General features: G+C 42.5%; 1 protein-coding gene across 3 annotated transcripts in view; it reads left to right on the top strand.

Annotated features, from left to right (window-relative positions):
• The window catches only part of dtnbp1b (dystrobrevin binding protein 1b), a 36,297-nt gene extending 18,892 nt beyond the window's left edge, over positions 1-17,405 (top strand). For 2 of the 3 annotated variants that reach the window (XM_086178008.1, XM_086178009.1), the window contains 3 exons: positions 9,261-9,428; positions 14,657-14,800; positions 15,609-17,405. In XM_086178008.1, coding sequence (XP_086034134.1) covers positions 9,261-9,428; positions 14,657-14,800; positions 15,609-15,934 — 638 coding nt within the window. In that variant the 3' untranslated portion in view covers positions 15,935-17,405. The remainder of the gene's footprint in view (positions 1-9,260; positions 9,429-14,656; positions 14,801-15,608) is intronic. The other variant, XM_086178010.1, reaches the window with a different exon arrangement.
• The last annotated feature ends 2,064 nt before the right edge of the window (positions 17,406-19,469 follow it).

Here is a 19,469-nt window from a genome sequence, read left to right as displayed (position 1 = left end):
AAATTCAGCGATTTGTTGAAAGTCACAGCTACACTTTAATCGCGTATATAACTCAAATATTCTCAATATTATATTTTTGCCATTTCTTCTGGCAGCGATGCACCATCAGATACTCATCACAGCTACCATATTTTTTCACATTCTTTTTACCATTGCGGTTTTTTCGATTATTTTAATTTTCTTTTTAAATTGTATTTATTTGAAAGTTCAACATGGACAACTCCCGCTTGTTAAAATATATGAAAAACAATTTACCTCCACTGTTGGAGGTCCAGAACACTGTTTTGAAACTAAACTTGATCATGCTCAAACCTGTGCTGCAAAATGCTGTCCACCTTGAAGTGCAATAGCGTAACGCAACATTTCCTGTGTGACAGCGTCATTATTTCAACCCGCAGATAATAACACCGTGTGTAAGTATGTTTGCATTATGCTGCCGATGGCCGGTTGTGTGTAGAGGATGCATTGCAAACCTGTTCATTTGCATGAGCCTTCACTTACCTCTCGTTCAAATCGCACATTTCTCAGTGTAAGATCTCAACCAACTAAGGTCACACCAGGTTCTTGCTCTGTTGTCAAACCGAAAGAATGAAGTGAAATAATAATATTAAATAGTCAATTCCACTTTATTGCAGATTGCACTGCATCAGTTTTAATTTCAAATTGTCAAGTTGTGCTTAAGATTTGGTTCCACTGGATATCTGCGAAGTATATGTGTGTGCATGTGTGTGTGCATGTGTGTGTGTGTCAGCGAGCCACAGAATGTGAGGTTGACTGAATAGAAGTTGTGAGAGTTGCTATAATTAAAAGGCCAAGCACCAATTGTGCAGGATCTGTGTAATGCCTTGAAAAAATATAGAATAATGTTTCATATATCATCCATGTAATGTTAACCTAAAGGTTAATTTCTGCATTCAGTCCAACCATTTGACAAAGCATGTTAAAACCACCAACACGTTTATTATGAAAGAGCTCACCCTTAAATCCTCCATTCATCCGTATTATGTTCACTTATGAATTATCTTGAGGATATCCTTGTATAAATTAGATAAAGCCCAAAAAGCAATATATTTTTAGCACCTTTCTTCGATAGAAAGGCATCCATTCTGAGCAGTCGTATCAGAGTACAAGTATGATAAACCAAAATCCATGAAGTAGCAACTACATTTTTATTTCATTATTTATATAGATTTTAAAGCTTTATGAACCTCCCACACTTTTATTATCCTTTCCCACACTCTTACCTTCTGAGCATCTTCCTCTGCCACTAAGGTTCAGTGCCAGATACCTTAGAAGGTTCAAAACGTTTCGTCGTCATAGTACGGGTTGAATTGAATTAAAAACTTTCACAGTAAATCAGAGCCAAGGGCACAGAACACCACCTTCTGGTTGGTCACCAGCCTAAAAAAATGCTTATTTTATTATAAAAATGGTTGAATATATAAATATGCATATAAAAATATAGTTTTTCTATACATAAATATATATATAAAAAACATTTATATTGCAAAAACCCCTGGTATAGTGAAAAATCTGCAATAAAGTGAAACTGGGGAAGGTGAACCGTGAATTGGCGAGGGACTACTGTACATATTTAATTTCAGGGGCTTGATGATGTCCAAGAACTTGTTCTATATTCAGAAGCACCAAGGTTCATTTGGACGCTGCTGATTTAACAAGCTTTTCAAGAAATACAGATTTCTATGAGGCGAGGCTGGATTTGGACATTTATACTTAGCAACACAGTGACAATCTGCAAAACACTGGAGAAAAATCGGCCTTGCCGGTTGTAATATCCCATATTTTTAATTGAAATTACACTGAGATACATTTGATTACTTAAAAAGAGTGCAAAACACACACACAAAAGCAAAGAAAAAGCAAGTGTACGAAAAGCAGAGGTATCGAAATGAGGCAACGTTTTGTCTGTACCCGACTTTTCTGCAGGAATGTAATCATAATTCATCAATTGCAGGTAACTGCTTAATTATAATTTCGAAACGAGGTATTCATAAACCGCTCATGTTTGCAGTCTTGGAACAAACCGGCAATTATTTCAGAGGAAATGACCCTCAGGGGGCCAGTATATTGGGGATACATTTTCATGCACTTAGCTTTTGATTCCTAGATGGTCCTGCTTACTTTTGCAACAATGCAAGCTTATGGTCTTGACAAGCAAACACAGGTTTAGGATGAGAGTCTCTCCTCGCTGTGAGCAAAACATTGTTTCCTTTTGCAGCGGCTTCTGGTCTCCGTTAGCTGTTTGGTGTCTGTAAGCTTTAAACCACATCTATAATACGAACACGGACAGTCTTCAAGCTAATGAGCAGCTTGGGGGAGTCCTGCAAGTTTTTTTATATTTCAGACCGTGTATTCAGGCATGAGACTTAAGAAGGGCCGATTCAGGTCGTGGAATTCACTCAGTTTAAGTAAATTAGCATGCTGGTGAGTATGCGTTTGTGAAAGAGAGAGATGAAACCGCGTGTGTCTGTTCTCTGCAACAAGAAGGAAGCCTTCAGACAAAATCCGAGCACTTGAGATATATTGTGAGGATCTAAAAATACTTCAGCTGAATGTGAGAGGCAGTAACTCCTTTCTGCCAAGCCTTCTGCCCTGGCTTCACTCTGCTGTCCGCAAATGAAACATTAGGCCCTTATGAAGAAAACGGAAACAAATCGATGAGGAACCCGGCAGCCGATTCAAAGTGACAGGGAATGCAAAGTTTGATCTTTTCAAATCCCAGTGATGTAAAATGGTGTAAACTGCTATGATGAGACTGCAGATAAATTGTATGCGTGTCATCAAACTGAAAATGAAGACAGTTTTGCACATGTATTGATTTCATCTTTTTTCTTGCCCCCACCTCCCCATGCAACGTGTTTGTTAGAAGCACAGATCAAAGTATTTACCCCCCGCTCGTCCTTTGTCTTAGGGCCAATCCCTTGCTGTCACTCTCTCTCTGAGAGCCGCTCTGTCCTTCTATCCTGCAAACACAAGCAGGTCTCGGAGGACGCTGTCTGTACACATGGACAAATGCATGAATGCTGGATCTTGTTCTAGGTCTTTTCTTAGCATCAAAGACAAACCAGAAAAAAAAGACAGAAAATTAAAAGGAAAAAAAAAATATATATATATATTTATATATATATATATATATACATATATTTGGGAAATATGGGATCATTTATTATTATATTGCACTGTTGTTGAGAAAATTAAAAGGAAAAAAATGTAAATGAGTGTGTGTATGTACATATATATATATATATATATATATATATATATAAATAATAAATATAGTATATGATAGAATAACATAAAAATAATATAATAATTATAAATAAATAGAAACTATGTATATGCATGTATGTGTATATGTATGTGTATATATATGTATATATATATATGGGGAAAATGTGATCTATTATTATTATATTACACTGTTGTTGAGAAAATTAAAAGAAAAAATATATACATAAATAATAAATATATTATATAATATAATTATATGATAATATGATATAATGATTATTAATAAATATAAATTATGTATATGTATGTATATATATATATGTGTGTGTATATATATATATACATATATGAGGAAAAATTGGATCTGTTATCATTATATAACACTGTTGTTGAGAAAACTAGAAGGAAAAAAAAATCATATATACATATATATGTATATGTACATATATATATATATATATATATATATATAGAAATGGGAAAAAATGGGATTGGTTATTGTTATATTGCACAGTTGTTGATTGAAACAGACACTCAACACATTGCTCTTAATCGCTCAAACAGTGAAAGGGCAGTTATCAAATGAATGACCTTACTAAATCATAAGAAAAGAGAAAGGTGCCCTTTATATGGTTGATTCCATTAGATTGGCCCCTCATTGGCGAGGATGTGTTTGACAGAGTGGCAGTGACCAACCAGTCTGATGAACTCACTAATGAACTCACTAATGAACTCTATGATTTGCATGCTGGATCTGTGAGAAAATCTCCGCAGCCGGAATGCCAACGACCGACACTATATTGCCTTTGGATGCACACTTCTTCTCCTCTCTCCAGCTGTACTGAGTTCTCAGCATCTCCTCTGAGTTGCAAATAAAGGGCTAAACATCTGAGCTTTACACTCAGCACCTGCTGTATGTGAAAAGGAAATGCCACAAATGTGCATTCTTAGTTCTGCTTTGTATTTTTATCTGAATAATTTGATGCAGATGTACTGCTTGGCTGCTTGAGGGATATAGAAAACCACTCGGGTGTATGTACACATCCAGATAGACGAGGATGCACACACACACACACACACACACACACACACACACACACACACACACACACACACACACACACACACACACACACACACACACACACACATACACACACACACACAGGCACACATGCCAAACCAACCACAACCTTACTAACCTTTGTTCCTGTATGTCGTGCTTCCTGCATTTGTAGAGCACATACCAGATGTTTCTCGGGTGTAATTATATTTTGACTCGTATGCTGTATTGATCCAAACACGCGGGAAGCCCTTTGAACAAGCGGAACAATATCATTTAATATTGTTTATGTTCGTTTTTTATTTCCCATGGGTTTGGGCTTTCAGAGTGGAGAGACTAGGAAAGGAACCTGACAGCACTTCGGGGTTGTATAGCCTGTTACTGCACTCTGAGCAAAAATAACAGGTCGTGTCATGATCGTAGGAGCAGAATCACCAGGTAAGCCAACATGTAGAAATAGACTCCTTTTGTATTAGGAAAAAGTGGATGGATATGGATATCAAAATTCATTAATCAAAGATTCATGACATGCGGTTTCATTGAAATCACATGTTTTTTGGTCTGTCTTTTGTGTTTCACGTCATGAGAAATGCATCTGTTCTAGGTCACTGTTGCTGTTCTTCACGAGAGCCATCAAAAAGCGTCAGATAAACTGATACTTCATTTAACATGATTGTGTGTGACTAAATGTGTTTGCCTTCGGTGACTCATCACAGGGTATTTGCTCACAAAGAAGCATTAGTCTTTGTATACCCAAATCACATTGTATCCAAGTGTTTTCCAATTATATGATTTTTAATTTACCGTTCAGTAAGGCTGTGAATATTTGTAGAATCGGTTGTGTTCAATCCTATTACTGTGCTTGTTACTGCGTACTGTGCAGCTGCACGCAAAACACACCGCAACAAAAACAGTTTCAGACCCAATTTTTGCACCTACACTTAAGTGATCAGCAGAAAAATAATCCTGCGGGCTAAATACGAGAAAATGCTAAAAATAGCCCCTTGTAGCTCGAGTAACACGCATAGCAGGATACGGCTGTGCAGCACACGATAATTAAGGGAGGACAAGAGGAGAAACAGGAGGGAGGAATTAGTCAGGAGAGAGGAAGCATGAGGAGTCATTTATGTGTCAGGTGGTTTAACCAAGCCTGAAAAGATGAGAAGCTCGTGGTAAATTTTTAATTCCTTTAAATTCTGGATGTTTTATTAATCCCAAGGGGATTGTTGGACTTTTGAATTCAACGCCTCTGTGAGGCAGGAAGCGAAAAACAACACACACACACAGAGAAGATGCAGTGGGCGACTTTTTCCTGGTGACCTTTAACCTTTCTGTCACGGCTGCCACCACAGGTGACCAGGAGGTTTAGTGCAGATGTTGTGAACCCTGACTATCTACGCCCATCAAATCAAGGAGGTTTGGGGAACGTCATTTACCTCGGTTAATTCGAATATATTTATCAAAGGAAATCAAAAATCGAAGCAAAGTTGTTCGGCAGAAAGCAATAGCTGGACACCAATTCTCATAGAGTTTGGGAAATACTGTCAATTTTAAATGGTTTGGGAATTTTAGAAAACATGACAGATATATCATTTTATTATACATCTATCTACATCTAGACTTCAGATACAGATGAAATAATTTGGAATTTTGTCTAGGTTCGTGGTCAATTGACAAATCTTGTTCGGTAATGTATTAAATGACATATTGTTCACTGCACTTTTTTTCCTTCTACAAATTGAGAAAAGAATCAGAATAATGGAAAACTCATAAAAAAATATTCAAGTGACTCAGAAACATCAATTAAATCCACGCAGACAATTTCCTAAAGCCGAGCAAAGTTACGAAACAGCCAGATATAAAATTTAAAAATAAATGACTTCAAAAGTATCAGGAAATTCAAAAGAAATTTCCGAAACTATACATCTGAGGTCACACCGGGCGCCACTGTGTCATGTGTCTTTCCCAACTTGACAGATATTGCAGACAGGTATCAAAACACAGGCCTGTGAATATGGTGATATTAATATTTCATACCCGCAGAGTAAGTGCACAGACGGTCGAAATAGACGGAACAGACTAATAATGGACTGAGAATTAGGTTATAGAGCAGGAAATACTCAGACAGGATCCAGCCTCATGCTGTCTGTCCGCAAGCCCCAATTACAACCAGCGCTCTGCCCACTTTCCCCCTCCTCGTCCTCTGTTTGCAGCCCCACACGGAGCCTGACAATGGGAACAAAGCCTTAGCGAGGCCCCTAATCTAATAGAAGAGCCAACAGAGAGGGAAGGCCTCAGACGGGGGGTGAGATGGGGGTGGGTCGGGGTGGCAGGAGTCAGATAAAGGAGATAAATTAGACCCTGAGAGTAGAAAGACGGCGAGAGCTTTTCTTTTAGTCTCCGAGGGCCCTCCCTGTGATGTTCACCGTGAGCGAGCCCTGCCGGGACCTCATTGTTCCCCGCTATTTTTATTTTTTATTTTGTGTGCACGACCATCTGCTGTAAGCGCTTTCAGAGACAAGACTTGTATTTTTTTTTTTTTTTTTAATCAGGACACTGGTTTCCCGCGACGGTGCCCCCTCTCTTAACCCGTGGCGGGAGTTTGAACGGACAGTCAAGTCTCTCGCTGCTTTTCCGCTTTCCCCGGACTATCCGAGGGACGGAGCCACAAACCGCATCCCACAAACAGGGCCGGGTTATTTGCTGAGCCGGCTGGTGTGTGGGTTTTGTTGAGTGGATCCTCTGAAAATAGGAGTAAATTGTTCATTTGACAGGGGCTCCCCCCGCCTGTTGCTTCATTACAAGTGTTTGTGGCTCAATTTGATCAAAACAAACTGCAGGTCCAATGCCGTCAATCAGAGTTGAATTTCCCCCCCGAGACTAAAATGTATCTGCTAATATTTACATTGTGTGAAAACAGACGCATTTGAAAAACATGAACTTTTTTTCCCCCCAAATTTAAACACTATAGAAAAGGATATATCAAATTAGTGGTCTATCAGTGAGACTTTTCTATTGTTTTAAATACATGACACATGATTTTACTTTCAACTTCCAGACAATTTTTTTTTAATTCTTTTTCATCAGCAATGTCTTCCCATTAAAAAAAAAAAATCTGCAAAAAACCTGACAATTTTCAAGAAGTCACTTGAAAATTGGTGAGGCAAAAAAAAAGAGAGAAAAAACAATAATGAGACCAGAAGAAGTTAGTTTTTACTGAAAATTGGACCACCAGGAAAGTAATTACATTTTCCAATTATCAAAATGGATTAGTTTGGTTAAGTGATGCTGAGTCACATTTTTCTAATTTTTCAGCATTTTTTAAATGCTGCATTAATGCTTTTTCTATGTTACTATAGCGTAAAAAAAGACACATAAGACACATATGTTTTCTCGGCTCTTGGTACGTCAGTTTATTTTCACGTTGTTTTTTTTTCATATAAAATGCTTCCATTCATAGAAGACGAGAGCTGAAGAGACAGCCTTTACGCAAGGCTGCAGGATTTGCTACTAACACGCAACACGCAACACACAACACAAACACACACACGCAAACACACACACACAGGCACACACGCACGCACTAGTACGTACTTCCTCTTTCTGCAGGGTCACTCTTTCTTTGAATATGCTCGTCTCTGTTCAGCTGGGCTGCCGAACATCTTAAACCGCCCGAGCGAGGCCGAGGGCCCCGTCGAGGCCAGTCACAATCCACCCACAGAGAGCTGCCTCGACCAATCAGAACTCAGTAAAAGTCAAGGCCAGTCACATCCAGAAGACACTGTTCAGCACGTGCTGCCGCCTCATTTTTTTGAAGGCTGGAAAGGAAGATTTACAATCACACTGCTCAATAACTGCCTGCTATCTCTTTAAAATACAGCAGTTAACATCAGCCCGACCCTTTTAACCTGATATCATATTCTCATTTTCACCTGCTTGTCTTACAGTACATTATGACGAGGCCCGGTCCAGCACAGCCTTGAAAGTAGACCAAGAAGGAGGCACCATTTTTCATCTTTTGTTGTCTTTGTAGGTTTAGAGTTAGATTTATTCGAATATGCTCATTTTTTCAGCTGAACTTGCACCGTCGTACTCATGTCCACAATCGAAAGTAGTTAAAAACTGTTAAAGAAAGAGGATCTAGAATCATTATTTTTACAGGGATTCTGTTTTTGCTTGACCCTGTAAAAACAGAAAGACTGCAATTGTCTGTCAGTTTAAATCTGACTCTCACTCCACAGGATGCCACGTGTTTGGCCTGATTGAGCAGCAGATTAGACCCTTCGGAAAAAGAAAATCGTTTTAGACCGTTTCGGAGACGCAAATTGACCAGCTAACGCAAGGCTTTTAGAAAGAGGGAGATTAAAATTCAGGCACAAAATAATGACAAAGCCATAATTAAAGAGCCAATTAAAGAAAGAGACTTTCGTATTTCAAAAAAGAAAGAGCATCGATAGATTTTCTCTTTGCTCCTCAAACCACAGCGTGACTGGAGATACGAGTCAGTGGGAAAGAAGGTCCCGGTTCACTGAATTTCGCGCAATGAATTGTAAGAGCGGAGAACGCTCTGCCCCTCCTGCCCAGCACGCCGGAGACGTGCTATTGAGTTATTGGTGAGCGCCGAGACCGGTTCCGCTTCAGTAAAGCTTGTGCCCAGCCTGCGAGGCTCCATTCGCCCCGGCACTCGCTCGCTTTGAATCATCGAGTCGTTTATAGATCGCCGTGCATCGGCGCTCGGGACGTACAAATGAGTCCGTGGGTGTTTTGATCGTGCTCGGTGTATTTAGGCGAGATGAAGTGGCTACATCGTGGCGGTGACCGAGTTTTCGAAAAACCTTCTTTTGACCTCCTGTAATTATTTAGAGGACACGATTGTCTGCTCGAGACTCGAGTTGTGATGTATAAGAGGTGTTCGGTGAACGGTCGAAACGTTTGTGTGTTTCAGTGGAGCTGGACGCGGATCATGCCCAGAAAGCCCCCGGGGCGGAGCAGGGCGGGGTCCCGGCCACCCAGGCCAAACTGAAGGAGAGGCAGAAGTTCTTTGAGGAGGCCTTCCAGCAGGACATGGAGCAGTACCTCTCCACCGGGTACCTGCAGATCGCCGAGAGGAGAGGTGAGATGGGGGCAGGATGAGAAGTGTGTCACGGACATCCGTTATGCTCTTTGAAGATTTTCAGTCTACTTGAGAAGCACAAAGGGAAAGGAGAGGCTGAAATAGAGTTGTCAGTAACAAAAGATGGATGTTAAGCCGTTCTCCTGTTGAATGAATGGAGCCCGAGGTCCCGATGCCTTCCCTCTCCAGCTGCACGTCACATCGTCGAGCCCGTAATGGCTTTCGGAGGCGAGGCTACACCCTCCGAGCACCTGTCGCTAAACACGCAGAAAGAACGGTTACTTTGAAAAATGCCCCAGATGTGCTCTTCCTCTGGGATTGTGATAAAGTCCTTTCGCGGTTTAGCCCATTTATTGCCGCCAAATGCCGGGAACCGCTGAAATAGCCATAGGATCGACCGAAATGGGTGGCCGGGTGAGATATGCAGGCTGAGCCGAAAGATGCATTAGACTCCGCTGGCCCGGCGTTAGTGCTGTGATTTTTCTTCTCCTCCGCTCATCTGCCCTCCTCACTTAATCCTCTGGAAATGGCTTATTAGGGAGGATTGTGAGGAGAGATGGAACACAAGGAAAGAGACTGGAGGAGAGAGAGAGGATGTGAGACTCTTCACTGTCAGTCATAAAGGCTTTTATATCAAAAGCAGCAAAATTGAGCAAAATACTCGCGACTCATTATCTAGAGACTTGAGATCTGGCCGCGCTTCTATTCCCTCCTCTTAAAAAAAAGAAAGTGAAGATGTTTACATGTAGATCTCACTTCAAATAATGTGATTCACAACCCAAAAAAAAAACAAGTATACAGGACTGTCTCAGAATTTTAGAATATTGTGATAAAGTTCTTCTATTCATAACAAATCAACTGAAATATTGCAAGCCTTTTATTTTAACATTGCCGATTATGGCTTACAACTTAAGAAAACTCAAAAATCCTATCTCAAAATATTAGAATATCATAAAAAATAATTTTGTTTTTTAATTGCATTACAGAACATAAAGAACTTTATCACAATATTCTAATTTTCTGAGACAGTCCTGTAATTTCCAGCTCAGTCTAAAGTACCTGATGCTTTTCCTGATCCAGCTCCAAACTAGGGCCAGTGTTTTTTTTTTTTTCTATTAAAAAGTATCTGAAAATGAAACCAAATAAGTGGCAGAATGCCATTTGCAGCATCAGGCAAAGAAAGGTCAACACACTAATGGCTAATTCAAAAGATAATTATACATAAAAATTATCCATGAAAGCAGGTAATGTTTGGATTTTGCATGATTCAATAAAAAGGTCAATTATCCACCCAGCTCTGTCCTGCATCGCTTTGTCTTTGGTCGCGATGAGTTGTGAGAAAATATTCTCTGAGGCAACAAAGTGGAATTGGAATAAAAGGTAGAACTAAAAACACACTTTGATTGAAACTTAATTTCCGAATGAACTTTCCATTTATATTGCAATAAGGAGCCTCGTGATGTCAAAGTCCATTCAAAGTCTCAATATCATTTGGAAGATTCCAGCATAAATATCACATATATAACACATATATATCATAAATATAATTGCAAAAACAAATATTTTTCCTTTTCTACCGGGACTCACTCACTCACTCCCCTCGCTTACCGCGTAAGCTTACCGCGTAAGCGAGGGGTGGCCGGCGCCCATCTCTCAGCCTATCGGGCCGCCCTGCATTGCTGCAGGGCCATTCACACCATTCATTCCTAGGGACACTTTAGAGTCGCCGATCCACTTAAATACATGCTTTTGGCCAGTGGGAGGAAGGAGAGAACCCACGCGGACACGGGGAGAACACGCCAACTCCACACAGAGGCAACCGCTGTGGGGTTTGAACCCGTGTTGCTTTGCTGTGAGGCCACAGCTCTAACCGCTGCGCCACCGAGCCGCCCAACCAGAAACCACGCGGATCTTATATTTGGCATTCACTTCCACGACCGATGTTTGTTTGGAACATAAGTATCCCTCACAGATAAAACCAATGTGACTGATTGAATAACTCAAACTTGCAAGTGGTGACCAAAAAACATCTCAGTGTTTCACATCTGCTGCATGTAATCATTCTAGAAGCCAAACAAGTTTTGCTCTCAGTCTAAGTTTATTTGGGTTTATAACCGTTGACTTGTAAACACTGGAAAGGGAATGTTAAGACCAGCGACGGGTGCATCGCCAGGGAGCAGCTGGAGCTTCAGCAAGTTCATCAGCAACACTTGGACACACGAGGAAGAGCCGGGAATCCAACCAGGAAGATGAGCGCTTCACCTCCTGCACACGTGTGTGTATATACATATGTGCATGCATACATACATACAGACAAAAATACATATATACAACATTTTCAAAATATTACTATTCTTATGAGAATTCGCAACATTCCAGGACATTACACAAAGAGAAAGTCAAAATCAAACCCTTAGAAAGTTTACTCATGTTCGTAGCAAGCATTTTCACAATTCAATTACGGCAAAATCAACACTTCGAACCTGTGAAGCCAAGATCAGGTAAAAATAACCCATCTGCAATATTTGGCTCGTCTGTATCCACGGTCACGTGATCACTCGACTGCAGGGGTGAGCTGTAACGTGTTTTCCCGACCACATACGTAGCATTTCCTATAAATCCAGATAAATCCTTTCATAAGGGCTGGCTGTAAAGCGCTGTGTGTTGCGGATCTGGGAAAAAAAACCCAACGCACGATGAAAGTCGCTCTCATTTATGCAGCAAAAAAATCCATGGAAAGCTCAGAGCCTAATCTAAGAAGAGGAGAAAAGGTTCTGGGAATGAATGGAAAGGAGAAGGAGAGAGACGGGGTGGGGGTGTCATAAACCACTGAGCCATCAAAAGCTTGTCTCAAGGGACACACACACACACACACACACACACACACACACACACACACACGGAGTATATTCTACAATTTGACTGGGCAAAAACTGTTCTTCCCAGCAGGGAAACCTTTTAGGCAAGGTCATATTGAGGCTAAAAGAAGAACATGTTGGAGGCAGTCACATGGACATGATGCTCTTAAAGCAGTGCTCTGTCTGTTTGTGTGTGTGTGTGTGTGTGTGTGTGTGTGTGAGTGTGTGTGTGTGATTGAGAGTCTGTGCGCGCACATCTGGAGCTGAAAACTGAATCAACAAGCTCCGACGCCGTATTTGCGAACCTGAGGAAAACCTGTAAGCCGACAGGTGAGCGCCGCTCATACGGGGGTGCACGTGAGAGGAAACGCTCCAAACTGGAACATCACCAGAGGACACTGGAGCTCCTCGGAGAAGTCAGACAACTGAGGAAGATGTGTGTGATGTGCCGCGCATGTCAATCCAGTACATGCGTGGTGTCAGACATGTATCCCTGTGCGAGCGCACATGTGTGTTTTACGTTCTTGTTTTGCTCTGACGGCGAAACTCCTGACCAGTGAGAAATAACATCCCCCTTTCTCTCTCTCTCTCTTTCCACTCGTTCTTCTGCTCTCCTTCCCTGTGCTGCCCTCCTCTGCTCTCCTCATTTCCTTGAGGTACGGTAGCCAATGGCATCTCCCCTCCCCGCTGTGCGCCCACCAATCACTGCCTACCTTCCTCTTGTGCCTGCGACTCTGTCCGCCCCCCCACCCCACACCTCGTCCCACCCCACTCATCCCCGCAGTGCACCGACCTGTTTGTGACGCATGCAGCGCATCATGACATTGACAGGGGGGCCGGGCGGGTGGGAACCCACTCAAGGCGGTGAATCCAGGACCATGGTTGACAGACTTGTCATTGATCAATTAGCTGCATTGGCAAAGTCGGGCAATTCGAGCCCAAGAACTCCCTCCTACGCAGCGACGTGCAGTCAGTAGAGGCAGGGGGAGGCCGGGCCTCACCTGTCATCATGGAAAGAAAAAAAATGTAAAATGAAAAAACAAATTAAATGGTTATATTTATTCAGTGATTTGTACTATAAAGTTATTTTCCACTTAACTTTATAGTACAAATCGCTGAAACAAAATTTCACATTTACCGTTCAAATATGAAGAAGAGTCGTGCGGTGACTATGGATCGCACCCATGTTTATGCTAACTGTGTATGTCGCTATTAAAATTTTCAAACATTTTTAATATATGACCTAAATTTCCATAGTTAGGCTGATGTGTATAATGTTATTCATCAACAACTGTAGCGTGTTTCTTGTGTTGAGGGATCATAAAACAATTGCGAAGGGACATTAAGTGAGGCACACAGTAACGGTGCCTCGCGGTAAAGGGGCACTGGCGATTGCAGGGATCCTTCTTACTACTCGGCTACAGAATAATAGAATTAGCAATAGCAAGCAACAGTAAACATCAGTGCCTCACCAGCCATGAACCTCACCGCACGTCACTGCTCCTACGTATCCAGGGTTTTTGCAGGCGTCTGAGAAACCAGCCCTCAGATTCACTGCAGTCTTACTCACCTGTTAATCCTTGTTTTCACTCATTTCAACTGATCCTCCGTGAAAGCTGAGCGGGGCGCGATCCGTCCGTCGCCTCCCGGCGGCCTCCGGAAGGTTGCCTTGGCGTCGATAGCTGTCTTCAGCTTCAGACATCTTGTTGTTGACATCGTGACGTCCCCCTCAATGGAGTCAGATGCTGATGTTGGAAGGGTCGTTGTTTGGCGGTCCAAAGTTTTATTTAAGGGCTGAAGGTTTTTCGTTTCTGTAGAAAAAAATGTTAAGACAGTCAGACAACTTTGCGTTTTCCCGCCGTCTGAGGCTTAAATGATTGATGTGCTGGCTGACATGCGTTTCAGACTGTGGTGTAGCCGGACGACATTTATACGCAGCTCAAACTTCATTTTATTTATATAAATGGGAACTATCTACTTTCTAATGTTACTATTGTCTCCAAAAGCACAGGACTCTCGTCGGAACATCTCCGTCGTCTGAGACTCTGCTTTGCCTCTTGCTGTCTACCTTCTTTATCAGAATTTGATTTAATTTTGGGTTTGTTTCAACTAAAGTTCCCACGGGGAAAGTCAGTCCCCCAATATTAGGCATCTAGCAGCAATCGGGTTGCTCCTGCCGCACCGGTTCACCTCCTTCCGGCTCCATCCAGCTTTAACGTGCACCATTTGCTTCTGCCTGGCAAGTTTTGGATTTAAAGAAAAAAAGAAAGTGGGGGGGGGTCTGCCTTCCTGGAGGCAGCACCTTGCTGCCACCTTCTGGACACCCGGGCCGGTGTGAGGCTGACGTGTCGCTGTTCATGTTGTGTCCAGAGCCAATAGGAAGCATGTCGTCCATGGAGGTCAACGTGGACATGCTGGAGCAGATGGACCTGATGGACATGTCCGACCACGAGGCCCTGGACGTGTTTCTGCACTCCGGGGGGGAGGACAACAGCGCCGCCTCGCCCGTCGCAGGTCGGATGGGATTCACCGAACACACACATTTCGTACCGTTTCCTTCCAGTTGTAGGAAAATGATGTAAACAACCCCGCACTGGAATACAAATAACAAAATGCCCAAATTAGACCGACGGACCGATCCTCCGCTTCCATCTTTAGAATGTCGAATCCTGGAGGATCAAAGAGCTCCAGCAGCTTTTATGGATTTAAGTTTTGTTTTTGGAAAAAATACCGGATCACCAGAAGAGTGTCTTCTGTATTTATTGGGCCTCGTGTTTTTTTTTTTTTTTAGAACTCCAGCATCACGACACGTGCCAGCTGTTCTCCTCGCAGACAGACACCGCAAAGCTTCAAATACTGTTTTAATGCTTTGAAACCTCCACTGCGGTCTGAGCTGCAGATGACTGAGCTCGGCCAGACGAAAAAAAAAAGCCCCAAACCAATGTTGACTTTGTGATGAAATAGAAAATAAAAAATGATGGTATTGGTAGTCCATTTACTCCCATTGTCCTACAAACTTATCACTTATCTTCAAATTATTAAGTTGAAAAGCACTGCTTGGATTTCAACACTGCTAAATTTGCTAACTGAACAATGAATTGTAGGTAAGCACATATTTATGTTTCTGTGCAAGTATTTTTGTAATGTTAGTTAACTCCCCCTCTGCCAAATAGCATTTTGGCAGAGGATTAAATGATAAATAAAATTGGCTAAAACACAACCTGGGGAATAACAGACTTTTTATAAAAGGTGGAACTAGCAGACTGCGCCAGTGTTCGCCGATCTCACCTTGAGCTTCTGCTCTCTCTCTCTCTCTCTCCAGGCCCTGATGTCGAGTCCTTCACCACGGAGATCAGCCTCCAGGTCCCCACCCAGGCCGAGCTCCGGCACAAGCTGTCTTCCCTTTCCTCCACCTGCACCGACTCCGCCAGCCAAGACACGGAGGCGGGGGAGGAAGATGAGGACGAGGAGGAGGAGGACGCGGAGGGAGGAGGCGGAGAAGGAGGAGGAGGAGGAAGGCGGAGGATCCCTCCGGTGGTGGTGGCCCGGGATGAGGAGGAGGTCCAGCCGGACACGGCGCTGGTAGATGGGGTGGAGCGGGAGGAGCGGGCTGGCAAAGACTGCGGGAAGAGCAGGTCGCAGGTTTGAGGCGGACTCGGGTTTAAGACAGACAGCGGCCGGAAAAGGCGACAATACACAAACAGCATTAGCTCCCTTCTCGAATCCCTGTCATCGCAAAGAGAATTATTTACCCCCCCACTCGCACCAACTGCCACATGACCTTGCCTTAAAAGATCATCCAAGTGAGACGCTCTGATCGAGTCGAATAAAATAGATCCAATTGGGCGAAGAGCGCAGGATGACTCAAACACAAACATCAGCAGTGTGTGTGTGTGTGTGTGTGTGTGTGTGTGTGAGAGAGAGAGATCGAATCCACCGTGTGACCCCTTTGAAAATCTCTGCGCACACACGCGCACAGACACACACACACGGATTATCACGGGAAGGGAAATCAGAAGTCAGATTTCCGAAATCTTTTACGCCTCTCACAAGCTAGACCAGATAGAAGAATTTTATTTTCAGACTGGCTTTCAGGTCGGTTCTAAAAAGAAAAAAAAAAAAACAAAAAAAAAACACCCCCAAAAAACATTATGATCACTTAACTTGTCGTGTTTAGATCTTATTGTTCATCCAAGACACCGGGAAGCTTTTCCTCGCTCACATCCGGTGGAATCCAGCCATGTTCTGGTTTCATTCTTTCAGGTTTGAACAGCGTCGCTTCCCGCTCTTTATCCTGCTCCTCACGCCGTTCCACGTCTGTACTCCCTCAAAACCCGAGTGCATGAAACCAGATTCCACAGGAGACGAGTGAGGAAACATTTTTATATTTGATGGACAAACTGACTCCGATGCAGGCGGACACTTTTAGAGTTTTTGGAGGCGCGGCCTCCAGGCGACGGCTGGATTCATATTTCCCGACCGTATGGAAAACGTCGACGGCCAAAGTTTTTACGGCATCCCCTCGACTGCTGAGCGACTTAGTTACTGCGATCATCTGTGTATCCCGTACACTTTTGTGCCACCACTTTGACGAGCATACTACCGGCGTGGGCGACGGCGGATCGTCTTCTTGGACACGATGACCACATCTCAGTCTGGACTCGTGTGCTATGCACCGGAGACACCCGGAAGGTTTCGACCCTTATCTAGAGCTTTTTGTACAGAAATGTTGTGTGATGTGACAGCTTTACACCCCTCCCTCCCTCTCCCTCTCCCTCTCTCCGGCTTGTCGGTAATAAATGTTTCTCTCCTACTACTGCTATATTTCCACCGACCCATTTCAGGAGCGATTTAAGAGACTGGAATGTGAGCTGAATTCAGGATTTGGGCGGGTTAGCGGTCCCTGTGCCTTCACTCTTGATTTACAATCCGTCAGCTTTTTAACGAACGTGGCACAGAGGACATGGAAAGGTGGGTAGACATTATTTTGCAGGAAAAGGGGAAGGGGGGGGGGATATTTTATTATGTGTATCTGGATTATTACAATTCAATGTTTTTAACCAGGAAAAGCAATACCAATGTGAGCGCGAGTACTGACAGTAAATGACGTTTGAAGGCTGATGTGATTGTGTTTTGTTTGTTTTCTGCAAATAGCCGGCAGCCACTTCCCATTAGATGTAAAGGCCCTGAAGACCCACTGGGTCCTTTAACGTGCACGATGGAGTGAGAAGATTCATTTTTTTTCATGAATGTAAGAGCACTTCCAGCATTTTCCAGATAAAAAGCATTCACAAAAAGAGTTCACAGCGTTCCGCTTGCAAACAGCTGACATTTGGATTGACACTAACAAGGTCTTCTTCTGAGCCATAGCAGGAACTTATCATTCATGCAAATTATATTACTTTCTTGAGTTTTCTCAACTTTTTGCCTCTGAAGTAAAGGTCTAAGTCGGTAAGATCAGTCCTAAAAAAGAACTCTCAAACTTTGAACCTCCCTCAGATTTAAAGGGACTGGAAAAAGTCATCTTAACCGTTCATACCTCGAACGAGAGGTGGTGAATGTTGGAACAGATGTGGTTGGAGAAAAGCGTCAGGGGTGATGTGTGATAAAACAGTACCAGCCAGAATGAAAGAGTGATGAGACCGGCCGTTCTGTGTGGTTTCCAGACAGCGGCATTAAGGAAAGACAGGAAGCAGAGCTGAAGGCGGCAGAGATGACGATGTTGCGGTTCTCTTTGGGCGTGAGGAGGATGGATGGCATCAGGAATGAGTCCATCAGAGGGGCAGCGCATTTTAGACCTTTCAAGAAAACCTCGGAGAGATCAGACTGAGATGGTTCGGTCGCGTACAGAGGAGGCATAGTGAATGTATAAGAAGGGTGTTGGGGTTGGAACTGCCAGGCAGGAGGCCTTAAGGGAAGATTTATGAATGGAGTGAAAGAGGACATGAAGTTAGTTTTCAAGAGTTAGATGGAGGAGGTTAATTCACTGTGTCCACCCTTGAAGGGAGCAGCCAAAAGGAAAAGAAGAAGTCCCCATGAAAGATGCACTTCTCCCAGCAGAAAAGCCTCATATTCTAATATGACTCGAGTCCATTTACATGTCATTAAGCGTCATCCGCTTGTCGTCTCATTCGTCAACGTGACAAAGCGGGTATTGCCATTGACGATGTTGCAAAAATTACGTTTGTTGGAATTAAATCCCTTGTCGAGCTGTAGTTTTCACAGGCAAACCGGACGGAGCGGTACATAGTTCTGTAGACATTTTGGGCAGTGAAAGTTAACGTTTGTCGTCATTCCTTCCCCCAAAACGCTGGCGTGTCCCTTTGAAAGACAGGTGAGTTTAAAATGCATTCAAAAAACAGGACCTGCTCAGAGGAGAGACAGATTCACAGAGCAGTGAAACACACAAAAACACACAATCAGTTTGCAAAAGACTTGACAGTGAATTGTCGGTAAGTTTTTATTAAACCTTAAGTACAAACTGCAAAAGTAAAAAACTGTCAATATAACCAACATGAGACTCTTTCCGAATGGAAGGAAAGGCCGAGATGCGGCACTAATAAATTAAGTCACCAGAGACCCCACTGTGAGCAAGTAGTTTGTACTGTATAAAATGGAAACAAAAAGGCTGAAAAAAAAACCCAAAACAAAACAAAAAGAAATCCCATCAGAATACAATATATATTGTAAGGCCATAAAAACTTGACAACCACTTTTTTTTTTTATATTGAAAACACCCAACTTGGTATTTCATTAAATAGTCCTAAAACAGTTCAGTCTTCTGCGAGGGACAACAACCAACAAACTGGATTATAGGATTTTTCCTTGACAGTCACCACTGGCAAGCTCAGTGCAACATGAGTAGCTACTACATTTTGTTGAATTTTCAGTAATGAAAATGTAAAAACCCATTTTTTTGAGAACATATCTTTTTTTTCCCTTTTCTTTAAAAAAGTAAAGCTAAACAAAGAAAACTAGGTTGGGGGGCAGTCGTTCGCTACTCGATATCTTATTTCTTAGTGATATAAGCAGCACTTAAAATTTTTATACACGTTTACCAGAGCAACCCTGTAAGCATGAAACTCACACAGATGAAGAAAGGGAAATGTAAGGCTTTTTCTTCATCATCATCATCATCATCATCATCATCATCTCCTCTGGAACCTCTCTCTCTATTCTTTCC

Source organism: Fistularia commersonii, chromosome 30, assembly GCF_037954325.1.
Source record: "Fistularia commersonii isolate RoL2024-O1a breed Wild chromosome 30, RoL_Fcom_v1.0, whole genome shotgun sequence".
Classification (NCBI taxonomy): domain Eukaryota; kingdom Metazoa; phylum Chordata; class Actinopteri; order Syngnathiformes; family Fistulariidae; genus Fistularia; species Fistularia commersonii.
This window is presented reverse-complemented; position numbering and strand designations above follow the sequence as displayed.